Source organism: Myotis daubentonii, chromosome 16, assembly GCF_963259705.1.
Source record: "Myotis daubentonii chromosome 16, mMyoDau2.1, whole genome shotgun sequence".
NCBI classification, from domain to species: Eukaryota; Metazoa; Chordata; class Mammalia; order Chiroptera; family Vespertilionidae; genus Myotis; species Myotis daubentonii.
In genome coordinates this window covers 44433608-44446732 of record NC_081855.1, presented here as the reverse complement: position 1 = coordinate 44446732, position 13125 = coordinate 44433608, and the positions used below count along the sequence as shown (strand labels likewise).

The 13125-nt window shown below is 40.9% G+C and overlaps 1 protein-coding gene across 7 annotated transcripts in view; it reads left to right on the top strand.

Annotated features, from left to right (window-relative positions):
* Positions 1–13125, top strand: part of AP2B1 (adaptor related protein complex 2 subunit beta 1) — a 102820-nt gene that overhangs the window by 22079 nt on the left and 67616 nt on the right. For all 7 annotated transcript variants that reach the window (XM_059670509.1, XM_059670508.1, XM_059670506.1 and 4 more), the window contains 5 exons: positions 8233–8423; positions 10717–10938; positions 11460–11580; positions 11709–11804; positions 12743–12858. In XM_059670509.1, the coding sequence (XP_059526492.1) occupies positions 8233–8423; positions 10717–10938; positions 11460–11580; positions 11709–11804; positions 12743–12858 (746 nt within the window). The remainder of the gene's footprint in view (positions 1–8232; positions 8424–10716; positions 10939–11459; positions 11581–11708; positions 11805–12742; positions 12859–13125) is intronic.

Genomic DNA, 13125 nt, shown 5'->3' with positions numbered 1-13125 from the left:
TCACTGTACTGGAAGGTGATGTCTTTCCTGGGTTCTGGGACTATGAAAAGAGTGAAACTAGAATGCAGGATGAAAATCAGAGACAAGAGAATGTGAGAGATTTCTCATAAAGGAGCTTCTATCTGTGATACTCCACTCCTAGTGTGTATATCTAGATTTCCTCTAGAGTTCTTTTGTACAGGATCATTTTTATTCTAACCGTATCTACCACTTCAGCTTGCTCCTTTTTGAAAATATGAGGCCAAATTTATGTTCTCAGAATTTCTGCTTTAAGATAGAGATAGCTTATAAATAAGATTTTATAGCTAGACTAGGGGCCTAGTGTATGAATTAATGCACCTTGAAAGGAACTGTGGACCGTGAGGCTGAGGTGGGCACAGGGGCGGGTCTTGGCCCCTCTTCCGCGCCCCACTCAGCCCCTCCTACCACGGCCCCTGGTCCCCTGTCTGTCATCAGCCCCGCTCCTACCGCCGCCACTCCCATTCGCTAAGGGCATCAGCCCCCTTGCACCCACTGATGGTGGGCGTGAGCGGGGCCATCGCTGGCAGCGGGAGCGAGAGGTGGCTGCTGGCCCCGATGGCCTCTCAGGAGCATGGAGAGGTGAAGAAGCCCTGAGGAGTGCAATCAGGGCCGGCAACTGGCACCAGGCACCAGCAGAGGGTGTGAGTGGGGGCTCCAGCGCTGGTAGTGGGTGAGAGAGGGGCCAGCACCAGCAGCAGGGGCAAGCGCTGGGCAGGACTGCAGGTCTCGGGAGCAAGGAATTTTCAGTAACCACCAGAGGCTTGTCCCAGTGATAGCGACTGGCGCCCCACCTTGGTCTGGCGCCCCGCTCACCTGCTCCACTATCTCGCCACAGCTGACGCCCGCCATGTTCCACGCATGCCCCCTGGTGGTCAGTGCACATGATAGCGACTGGTTGGTTGTTCTACTGTTCGGTCTGTTTGCATATTAGGGTTTTATATAGAGAGATAGTAAATCTTGCTTCTGAGTGCTATCAGGATTTGATTATTTCTGAAATGCTTGAAGTAGAATACATTTTCCTGCTTGTATAAATCTGTATGTTGCCTTTGCCTGGAAATAATGTGATTATAGGGTCCTCTCCCAACTCTGATTTTTCTTTCCTTTCCCTCAGTTTAAGTGCACAGCTCTCAGAACTTCTTAAATGCTGAATGCGGAATGATTAGTACTCAGACACTGGAATCAGATACAGAACTTGAGTTCATATTCATGCACTATCCTTTTCTGGCTGTGTTGACTAAGCAAATCACTGATTTTTTCTAATCCTATACTTATAAATTCATTTTAAAGGCCTGTTTTCTTATCTGTAATAGGCGGATTTTGATAGTAACTACCTCAGAGTTGCTGTGAGGATTAATGGGACATAGTAAGTGTTCAATACATTTTGCCTATTATTATATTTTATCTCTTTGTTTAACTCTAGTAAGTATAGTATCAAGTAAGTAAAAACACAAATTGCTTACCTTAAGAAATTCAGTTTCCAAGGGTCTATAAGGAACTAACAAATTGAATGGAATTGTCAAATTCTCTTAGTTAAGGCAGGGAAAGACATGTTTTTAACATCTGAATCTATAAAGTAGACATATTATAGTAGTTCTAGATGGTGTGGGATATAATGGGGAGGAGGAATGTTTAGTTGCAGTCCCCCAAAGAACAGAACTTACCATAATTGACAAGTTAGATGAATTTTAAAAATACATATTTTTGACCCTATGGATGTGTTCTTTTGTAGCCTAAATGTCAACTTTTTTTTTTCTTGATTGCAGAGAGGAAGGGACAGGGAGAGAGATAGAAACATCAATGATGAGAATCATTGATCAGCTGCCTCCTGCACACCCCCTACTGGGGCTCGAGCCTGCAACCCAGGCATGTGCCCTCGACCGGAATCAAACCCGGGACCCTCCAGTCCGCAGGCCAATGCTCCATCCACTGAGCCAAACCCGCTAAAGCTAGATGTCAGCTTTTTACAAAGCAGCTAACGTATTGATAAAACTCAAGAAACCTTATAAATTCATTTTTTAATACAAAACTTTATTTAGAAACCCTTTCTTTCTTGGGAACTCTAATTTTTATGAGTTTATAGTTCTCTTCATGGTAGTGTTTTTTAAGAAATACCAAGTTTCTAGAGTGAAAAATGTTACATGTGTTAGTTCAAATTCATGAAAAATGTAATATGTGATGGTTCAAGTGAGAGAGATATAACCTTCTTTTAAATTTATTTTATTTTAAATTGATTTCAGAGAGGAAGGGAGAAGGAGAGAGAGTTAGAAACATCAATGATGAGAGAGAATACAGGCTGCCTCCTGTATGCCCCACACCAGGGATCAAGCCTGCAACTCGGGCATGTGCCCTGATGGGGTTCCGTGATCAGTCGCCACTCAGAGGATGGCCTGGGCCTCCCTCTTTGGGGTGATCACGTAGGCCCCCCGACCAATCGTATCATACCCGCCTTGGCTGGCCTGGCGCCAGTGCATGTCATAGCATGGTCGTCTGGATGGTCGTTCTGCTATTCGGTTGTTTGGTCGATTTGCATATTATGCTTTTATTATTATAGATAATCTGATCTTGCTGGATCTTTTAATTAGAGTGACTATTTCCTATTTCCTTCTTTTGTTTTAATGTGACAATAAGTGAAAATTGCCTATTTAACCACCAGAATATATACTTCATTAGCTGCAGTGTACACTTGGTTTAATTTATAATAATAGCCTGTGACAATAACAAAGGAATTCTAATTGTTCATTCTGTTCAGCATCCTTGTGTTCTCTTTCCTCTCCAATGTGTTTGTTTTTTTAAGTTTGTGTGTGTTTGAGATAGAGTGTGTGTGTGTTTTTGAGAGAGAGAGAGAGAGAGAGAGAGAGAAAGAGAGAGGAAAAAGAACATCGAAACATCGATAGTTGCCTCCCACATGTGCCTCATTCCGGGGTTGAACCTGCAGCCCAGCCATATGCCCTGTTGGGAAATCAAACCTGCCGTCTTTTGGTGTACAGGACAATGTTCCGCCAGCTGAGCCACACAGCCAGGGCTCTCCCCAATGTTTTTTCTTCTCCTTTTTTTCTTTTTTCTTTGTTTTTGGTCTCCCCAATGTTTTTAATTCCCCCAATTCTCACCCTTTCCTCTACATTTCCTATTAACAGACCTCATATTTAACTTTTTTGTTTTTAACATTAGAAGGATTTGACTAGCAGAAATAGTAAGCTGTAGTAGGATGTTTATTTTGGACAACTGGAAACTAAGGCTAGACATTTGTTGGCAGCAGTAGACAAAAACAGGCATTTGGTCTTCCGGTGATATTTTTTTTTATATATATTTTATTGATTTTTTTACAGAGAGGAAGGGAGAGGGATAGAGAGCCAGAAACATCGATGAGAGAGAAACATCGATCAGCTGCCCCCTGCACACCCCAGCCGGGGATGCGCCCGCAACCAAGGCACATGCCCCTGACCAGAATTGAACCTGGGACCCCTCAGTCCGCAGGCCGACACTCTATCCACTGAGCCAAACCAGCCAGGGCTTCCGGTGATATTTTGATAGTTTTAACTATAATCGGGTCTATCAAGTGTATTGTACATGGGAAATAAAATATCTTTTCCCTGTATGTAAAGCACTGAGATGATGGAGGGGGATTATTATTTCACTCTTTATGCCTTTTATTTTTCACTAAATTCCCTGTTTGATGGTGGAGGTAGCAAACAAAAATTAAGTCAGAAAAGAGCCTTATACATGCCACTATGCAGCAGTAGGTGGACTAGATAATTCTTCCTGATTGGTTTTACTACCAGTAAAATATTATATCCTTAATCATACTTATCAAATGAGCCTTTGATTTTTCATCTTTGAATTTTATTCTGATCACTAAATTATAGATGAAGGTGACTCCCTTTGTGGTGTCATTATCCTTAACATAATAGTGGATATTATCACAAGGGTATTATTACTTGATTAAAAAATCATACTCTCTAGATTTTATCTTCTAGGTAAAATCATATTCTGGAATAATCTACAGACTATCCAGATAATGTGGATATTAAAATCAAAAGCTAAATCATGCCTACTAGGTTTCTTCTCTTGCTAGTAAAAGGATAATGTACAACTCTTAGTTTCTCAAATTTTTACCAAGGGACTTTAGTAAGAATTAACTAAATTAGTAATGAGTTGACATTCTAGAGCAGTGGTTCTCAGCCTTCTGGCCCTTTAAATACAGTTCCTCATGTTGTGACCCAGCCATAAAATTATTTTCGTTGCTACTTCATAACTGTAATGTTGCTACTGTTATGAATCGTAATGTAAATATCTGATATGCAGGATGGTCTTAGGCGACCCGTGTGAAAGGGTCGTTTGACCGCCAAAGGGGTTGCGACCCACAGGTTGAGAACCATTGTTCTAGATAATCTTTTCTTTTCTTTTTTTTTTTTTCTTCAAATATATTTTATTGATTTTTTTACAGAGAGGAAGGGAGAGAGATAGAGAGTTAGAAACATCGATGAAAGAGAAACATCGATCAGCTGCCTCCTGCACATCTCCTAATGGGGATGTGCCCGCAACCCAGGTACATGCCCTTGACCGGAATCGAACCTGGGACCTTTCAGTCTGCAGGCCGACGCTCTATCCACTGAGCCAAACCGGTTTCGGCAATCTTTTCAATATATATAATTACTGAAGGTGCTATCTCCTGTAATCTCTCACCTATACTTACAGAATATTTATATGGAGCCTTATCTTACTCATTTTTTATCACAACTGGGATCCTCACTGTAAAATGTGGTTTTAAATTTACTTGCATGGGGCCATAATATAGTCTCTGATTTGGGTGGGTGTGTTTGCAAGTTTTAAATTACATTCATTGGTTGTAGATTTGTTATTCTTTTTGTTAGTTATTTTTTATATGTGAGATATCTATAAGTTTGGTAAAGTGTTTTACCTTTTTTGTTTCAACTAATGTGAAATCCCATATCTGTAACCAGGATACAAGTGTACTTTCTTTTACTCAGTAGCAATTTTTTATTTATCATACTGCCTGAAAGAAGGATAAATTTGAGATACCATATTTCATTGATTCTGAGATGCTTTATTATTTTCTGCATTACCAAGAGAGAAAAATACTTTACATTAATTTGATGTACCGTTGATTATAAAATGCATCCCAATTTCAGAGATATATGTGTGAAAACTCTGCAACTGATAAATTATGGTAATTTTACCACCTTTATTTTGCATAAGGCTTTGTAGAAAGAATTTATATGTATGTCATCTGATTTTATCCTCGAACTAAAGCTCAGCTGGGATGCAAATTAAATTTTCCCTAGTTTTCAGATGGGGAAACTAGATTTCACAGAGATTATGTGCCTCCCAGTATCATATAACTAGAGGTCTGGTGCATGAAATTCGTGCATGGGTAGGGTCCCTAGGCCTGGTCAGCGATCAGGGCCGATCTGGGTCTTCTGGCTGCTGGCCTGGGCCTCCCTTCCCCAGCTGCCAGCTGGGGCCCTCCTTTGTTCCGCACAGCCCCCTGGTGGTCAGTGCATGTCATAGCGAGCGATAGAACTCCCCGTCTGCTGGTCAAACTCCCACGGGGACAATTTGCACATTAGCCTTTTTTTTTTTTTAATATTTTTTATTGATTAAGATATTACATATGTGTACCCTCTACCCCCCCCCCCCCCCCGCTCATCCCCTCACCCCCCCGTTGTCCGTGTCCCTTGGTTAGGCCTATATGCCTGCATACAAGTCCTTTGGTTGATCTTTCCCCCTTGCCCCCACCCTCCCCTACCTTCCCTCCAAGGCCCGACAGTCCAATCAATGCCTCTCCGTCTCTGGATCAGTCCCTGTTCATCAGTTTATGTTGTTCACCATATTCCACAAATGAGTGAGATCCTGTGGTATTTATCCGCTCTCCAGCTCCATCCATGCTGTGGCAAATGGCAAGAGTTCCTTTTTCTTCTTCCTCTTCTTAAAGAATACCTTTCAGCATTTCATATAATGCTGGTTTGGTGGTGATGAACTCCTTTAGCTTTTTCTTATCCGTGAAGCTCTTTATCTGACCTTCCATTCTGAATGATAGCTTTGCTGGATAAAGTAATTTTGGTTGCAGGTTCTTGCTATTCATCTCTTTGAATATTTCTTGCCAGTCTCTTCTGGCCTGCATGGTTTCTGTTGAGAAATCAGCTGACAGTCGTATGGGTACTCCCTTGTAGGTAACTGACTGTCTTTCTCTTGCTGCTTTTAAGATTCTCTCTTTATCTTTTGCTCTTGGCATTTTAATTATGATGTGTCTTGGTGTGGTCCTCTTTGGATTCCTTTTGTTTGGGGTTCTCTGCGCTTCCTGGACTTGTAAGTCCATTTCTTTCACCAGGTAGGGGAAGTTTTCTGTCTTTATTTCTTCAAAAAGGTTTTCAATATCTTGCCCTCTCTCTCCTTCTGGTACCCCTATAATTCTGATGTTGGTACGCTTGAAGTTGTCCCAGAGGTTCCTTACACTATCTTTATATTTTTTGAATCTCTTTTCTTTTTTCTTTTTCGGTTGGGTATTTTTTGTTTCTTTGTATTTCAAATCTTTGACTTGATTCTTGGGATCCTCTTGTCTGCTGTTGGATCTCTGTAAATTATTCTTTATTTCAGTCAGTGTATGCTTAATTTCTAGTTGGTCCTTTTTCATGTCCTCCATGGTCTCACTATACTCCTTGAGGGATTCATTAAATTTATCGGCGGTTTCCATAAAATTCTTGAAAAACCTTATAAACGTGGCCTTGAACTCTATATCCAGTCGTTTGCTTTCCTCCGTTTCTGCCATTTGTGACCTTTTTCTTTGTCTCCGCATTTTGGCTGCTTCCCTGTGTTGATAGAGTGGCCCTGTGCGCCAGGTGTCCTGTAGGGCCCAGTGGCTCAGCCTCCCCAGTTACCTGGGGTAGACACTCTTGGTGCACTCTTGGTGCCTTGGTTGTTGTAGGATCACTGGGAGGAATTGACCTCCAGGCCAATTGGCTGTGGGAATCAGCTGTGTCTGAAGTGGGAGAATGGTCCCCCTCTGACCACTGGGTACAGTGGCTCCTGGATCTAAGGAGGTGCTAATTCAGCCCCTGCCTGAGGCCACACAGCAGGAGCCACGAAGAGGCTCAGCTGTGAAGCAATGCAAGCCGCTGCGGGGCCTTGGGCCTTCTCTTGGAAGTTCCGGGTCTGCCTGGCTGGGCTGTAGTTAGGTACATTCACATGCAAAAGCCTCTGCCGCAGCCTGGGTGGGGCGGGGTCTCAGGGAGTCAAAGGGCGGTGAAAGCAGCTATGGTGATTCTCCGCGCCCGGAGTCGCGCGTCTCAGTGTCCCGGTAACGGCTGCAAGCACCTCTGAGGGAAAGCCGCCCTCAAGTTCGCTCGCTGCCGCCTGACAGACCAGCCTCTCCCCATATGAGCCCTGGGTCCCCAGAGACCCGCTGGAACCGGAGTTCAGAGCAGTCGGGAGCTTGTGATTCAAAAAGACAGCCGGGTCCTCAGGCGCCACCCCCTTTCCGTGTGCGCGAGCCGCCGCCGTACCTCTGCACTTCACCTCCGCAGCTCCGCTGGCTCTCAGCGTGCCCCTCTTTTCTTCTAGTTGTAGAAATTACACTCAGCCAGCCTTCCTGTTGTTCTGGACGATGTTTGCTCTGACCCTTGTGGCATTCTTCAATTGTTGTGTGAGGCGACAATTTCCCGGTGTTTATCTATGCCGCCATCTTAGTTTCTCCCACATTAGCCTTTTATATATATAGATTGTATATATAGATAGGTATCTACAATTTCAAGTTCAAACTTTCTTGCTCTAAGACTTGTGATATGATTGATGGTGTCATCTCCCCACCACTTCCCCCTCCCCCCAATACATGCATACCCATTCATCTATAAAATTATGTGTTTTATATTGAAACTTCACTGCTTTTTTTCATCTGTTCATGTCTTGATTCTATTGATAGTTTTGAGTACTACTAATACTGTTAATGTTTTAATAGTAAGTTATGTATGACTTTCTGTTAATATATGAATTGTTTTCATTCTGGGTTGTCTGACCACTAGGAAGCTGTATATGCCATCATTGGAGGTTTAATATATGTTTTAAAAGTAGTTTATCTATTTCTAATAGACTAGGTAAAATATTCAGGAATGACTTGAGGTTTGTGATTGAGAGATTATAGTTGTCTGTGGTTGTACTGTTCTTGGTAAATAAAGGTAATATCTTCTTCCTTCCCAGGTGGTGGCTAATGCTGTAGCAGCATTATCTGAAATCAGTGAATCTCACCCAAACAGCAACTTACTCGATCTGAACCCACAGAACATTAATAAGCTGCTGACAGCCCTGAATGAGTGTACTGAATGGGGCCAGATTTTCATCCTGGACTGCCTGTCCAATTACAACCCTAAAGATGACCGGGAGGCTCAGAGGTCAGTCTGGTGTTCTGGATAGTATCTGGGAGTCTTGACTGATTTAATAAGTTCTAGTGTTTATATTAGAATAAAAGACTAATATGTTGAAGATCAGTGGCTTATGGGATAGATACTGCTATCCCCATGGTATTTTCTTACCAGATTTTTAGGAACATTTTAGGTAGTGGAGTAAACCATGCAAAAATAGTTCTTTCTAAGAGATGTGTGTTTTTCATTTCTTGTTTGAACAGTATAGTTACGCTGTGCTATATCATCATCGCCTTACATCTCTCATACAACAGTTCTAAGGCCATATGACAAAAGTTTGTGAGTATCTCTCACTGTAGTGACAAATTTTTTATTCGATCAGATACATAGTAATTGGCTTTATACTAGTTACTGAGTTGAGCTGTGTCTATAATTCAGTACTAGAGAAAGTGTGTTGGAGCCAGCAAATATATGATGTCTTCCATTACTATAGAAATCATGTCAGTCTGAATTTGGAAATTTTGGGAGGCACACCTGGATTATTCTGCTCAGCCCTTGGCTACTGTAGTGTTTCACATTTTCTTTGACTATCAGAAATTGTACATTGATTTTAGAGACAGGGGAAGGGGGAGGGAGGGAGAGGAGAAAGGGAGAGAGAGATCAATTGCTTGCCTCCGATACACACCCCAACTGGGAATTGAACCCTCAACCCATGCATGTGCCCTGATTGGGAATTTACCTCGCAATCTTTTTTTTTATTTAATGTATATATTTTTTTATTAATTTCAGAGAGGAAGGGAGAGGGAGAGAGAGATAGAAACATCAATGATGAGAGAGAACCACTGACGGCTGCCTCCTGCACACCTCCCATTGGGATCAAGCCCGCAACTTGGGCACTTGCCCTTGACCGGAATTGAACCTGATACCCTTCAGTTCTCAGGCCGATGCTCTATCCACTGAGTCAAACCAGCCAGGGCTAAACTCGCAATCTTTTGAAGAAATGTTGGCTCTTCTGAAGAAATGTTGGCTCTTTATTAAGTTGACATATTTTAATATGGTAGATAAGAACCTTCCTTGCCTGGCTAAAGCTCAAGTTTCTATAACATAAGTGCTCTTTGCTTATCTGGGAAATTGTTCCCTCTGAATTTAGTAGCTAAAGTTCACCCTAGTACTTTATTTCAATCATTAGAAGAACAGATATCTTCTGGAAAAAACTTTACATAGAATTTATTTTCTGTTGGTCATTGACATCTCACACTTATTCATTCATTCACTCAGGAAATATAGCCCAAGTTATGTACTAGGCACTGTTACAGGCCCTAAAGATACAACAGTGGACAGATAAATCATAGCCCTCGTAGAACACTCATTCTGAGGGATGGCGCAGAAATAAAGATAAATATCATGTCAGATGATAAGTGTTGATGAAAAAGATAAAGTAGGGAAGAGATCTTAAGATATGCTGGGCATTGGGATGAGCCATATTTTATAAAAGTGTGGTCAGGGAAGGCCTAACTGAGAAGGTGGCATTTGTATAAAGACCTGAAGGAGGTCAGGGAGTTAGCCAAGCAGATGCAGCAGGGAGGGAAAGAAACACAGTATAGTATATTTATCTTGTATCTTTAACTGGATATAATCAGTAGCCATTTACATTGCCTGAGAGCTATTAAAATTAGGTTAATTTCTGAAGACCCATCCACAGATAATTAAATATTCAAGATTTCATGAGGCATTGAAGTGGGTGGTAGGGGCTAGAAGAATGGGAATAGATTGGGAGAATATTGCAATGGTGTACTATTGTTAAAAAAAAAAAAACCTTTCAGAGATTCGCTTATTCTGAAGGCAAAGGGTTGGGTAGTTTTCCTTGTCAGTCCACCTCCTACTGCATTTTAACAGTGAAATCTTCAACCACAGTTGGTTGATACCTGTCAGTATGAAATCACTCTCAGAATGCTTAATTTGGCTTCCTGTAGGTTGAGGCAGGGAGTCCTTGCATAATATGGGGAGACAGAGAGGACTATAAAACTAGAAGGTAAATGGTGTGAACTTCAAGTGTTTGGGGTATTGGCTAGTTTCCTTCCAGTTTGAAAACCCCTTATTGCTGGTTTCCTAAAGTTTTCTGATGTCCCTGCTCTGCCTGTAGTTTGCTGGGAATGAGGCTTCTGCAATGTTGGATTACAATTTTACCTACGCATGGAGCTTTGACCTTTCTAACTGATTCTGTAATTTCTTGTCCCATGGGGCTCTGACATACTGCCTTATAGACTGTATTGAGCAAAGAAATTTTAATTTAAGGTGATAACTTTCCTTTTTTATCCCTCAGCATCTGTGAGCGGGTAACTCCCCGGCTCTCTCATGCCAACTCAGCAGTGGTGCTTTCAGCAGTAAAAGTCCTAATGAAATTTCTAGAGTTGTTACCCAAGGACTCTGACTACTACAATATGCTGCTGAAGAAGTTGGCCCCTCCACTTGTCACTTTGCTGTCTGGGGAGCCAGAGGTGCAGTATGTCGCCCTGAGGAACATCAACCTAATTGTTCAGAAAAGGTTGGGAAAAAGTGAATTGGTGATTAAAGTGTTTATAATTTTGAATTAAGTTTAATAATACCAATATTAAAGAGGCCAGTATTAATCTCTTTTTAATGCATATAAATGAGAATGTTGTATGGCTTAACAACTTGCTCTGGGTCAGGAGGCTAACTCACAATTGATTTTGGAGTATTCCTATAATAAATGCCTGTTGTTTCTCTACAATGCAGTTTGTTTTCTGAGGGGGTCTCTTAATAGCATACTAGCTAGTGCCTGCTTAATATGGTTCAGGTCATTGTTTAGAACCAGATTGTTGTTCTAGCAGTTTTTCACTGCATGTACCCCTGACTCTTTAAGGGATAAAACTAGTCTGCTAAATGGAACTGAGTAGATGGGTGAAAGGGAAGTTTTTGAGTTCTTTTCCTGAGGGGGAGTAGGGTAGGCGGAGAGCAGGGAGGCATAGATTAGATACTAATACAGATTCAGGAAATATCTATAAATGCTTCACCTTCCTTATCTTGTGTTTCTATGTATTACAGGCCTGAAATCTTAAAGCAGGAAATCAAGGTCTTCTTTGTGAAGTATAATGATCCCATCTATGTTAAACTAGAGAAGCTGGACATCATGATTCGTTTGGCATCTCAAGCCAATATTGCTCAGGTCAGACTTTTTGTGGACTCAAGTTTATAATGACTTAGATCCTAAGGTCTGGCCTTCAGAAAAAGCTAGGCTGTTAAATTGCTGTTTGAGAATCCTTGGTGTTTGTTCACTTCCTGGATTTTTAACAGGTTCTGGCAGAGCTGAAGGAATATGCCACGGAGGTGGATGTTGACTTTGTTCGCAAAGCTGTGCGGGCTATTGGTCGGTGTGCCATCAAGGTGGAGGCAAGTGTCTGGTGGTAGCTGTGGTCATGTTATGGGATTCTGAGTGTTCTCTTTACTTCTTTCTTTAAAATGCATTTTTAAAGCTTATCAAAATAATAAACCTCATAGTTAAAATATTAAAGAATTTTTAATGAAAAGTAGCTATCCCTGGTTCCTTTTATCTAGAGAGGGAATCATTTTAATCATGGTTCTGGTTTTAGTTTCTGGGACTGGAACCATGACCTCTTGGTTCATGGGTTGATGCTCAACCACTGAACCACACCAGTTCTTGATTTTTAGAATTTCTCATCTGGAGCCCATCTCCTTTTAAAAACTATGACTTACAATTTCAATATATTAATTTTGTCGTGTATTTTCTCATACTCCCTTTATCAATGAAAGTTTACTATATTAAATTCTATTTTATAGATGAATTATAAACTGAGAAATTGCAGTTTATCTAAGGCCATAGATTTTTAGGTATATAACCCAAAAGATGGCAAGTTTTTCTTGAGTTTTTTGAATCACGGATAACTTTGAAACTACCATGAAAGCTATGGACACTCTCCCTGGAAAATATGCTTGTAAGCATATATAAAATTTGGCAATTACATTTTAAGAGTTTTAAAGTTGCCTTTCTGGTCTCCACTTACCCATGAACTCCAGATAAAGACCTTCTACTTTGCCTTATTCTTCCCATTTTATTCTCCTGGATATATAAGATGATTCTTTTCATTTGAATGGACTCACCTGTCAGTATATGTCTGTATATATCTATCTATAACTCTATATATCTCCATCAGATAGTCCAGCCTCTAGGATTGCTTGGTCAATTTAAGTGCCCGATCTTTTAGTCTAGTTTAGTTGATATGCCTGTATGCTTCAGAATTTTTTTAATATTGAGGTTGTATTATTGGATAGATCATCTAACTTCTCATTTATTATGTTCCTCTTCACAGCAATCTGCAGAACGTTGTGTGAGCACATTGCTTGATCTCATCCAAACCAAAGTAAATTATGTGGTCCAAGAGGCGATAGTTGTCATCAGGGACATCTTCCGCAAGTATCCCAACAAGTACGTCCAAATACTTCTACCCCTCTTCCTAAAATCATTTAGGAAATGTTTAAGTGAGGCACTTTGAAATTGGCTAGGTAAGAATTATTTTTTGTAATGTAACTGGTCATAGTGGGATACTTTATTAAAAATCAGAAACATATAAGGTAGTTAGCACAGGGATTAAAACCTAATTTTTCACCCTGCTTTATTACTTTTAGAAGAATTGAAGTTCTAAATATGCACTGTTGATTGGCATATATTGAAGTTAATCAGATTCTTTGGTGG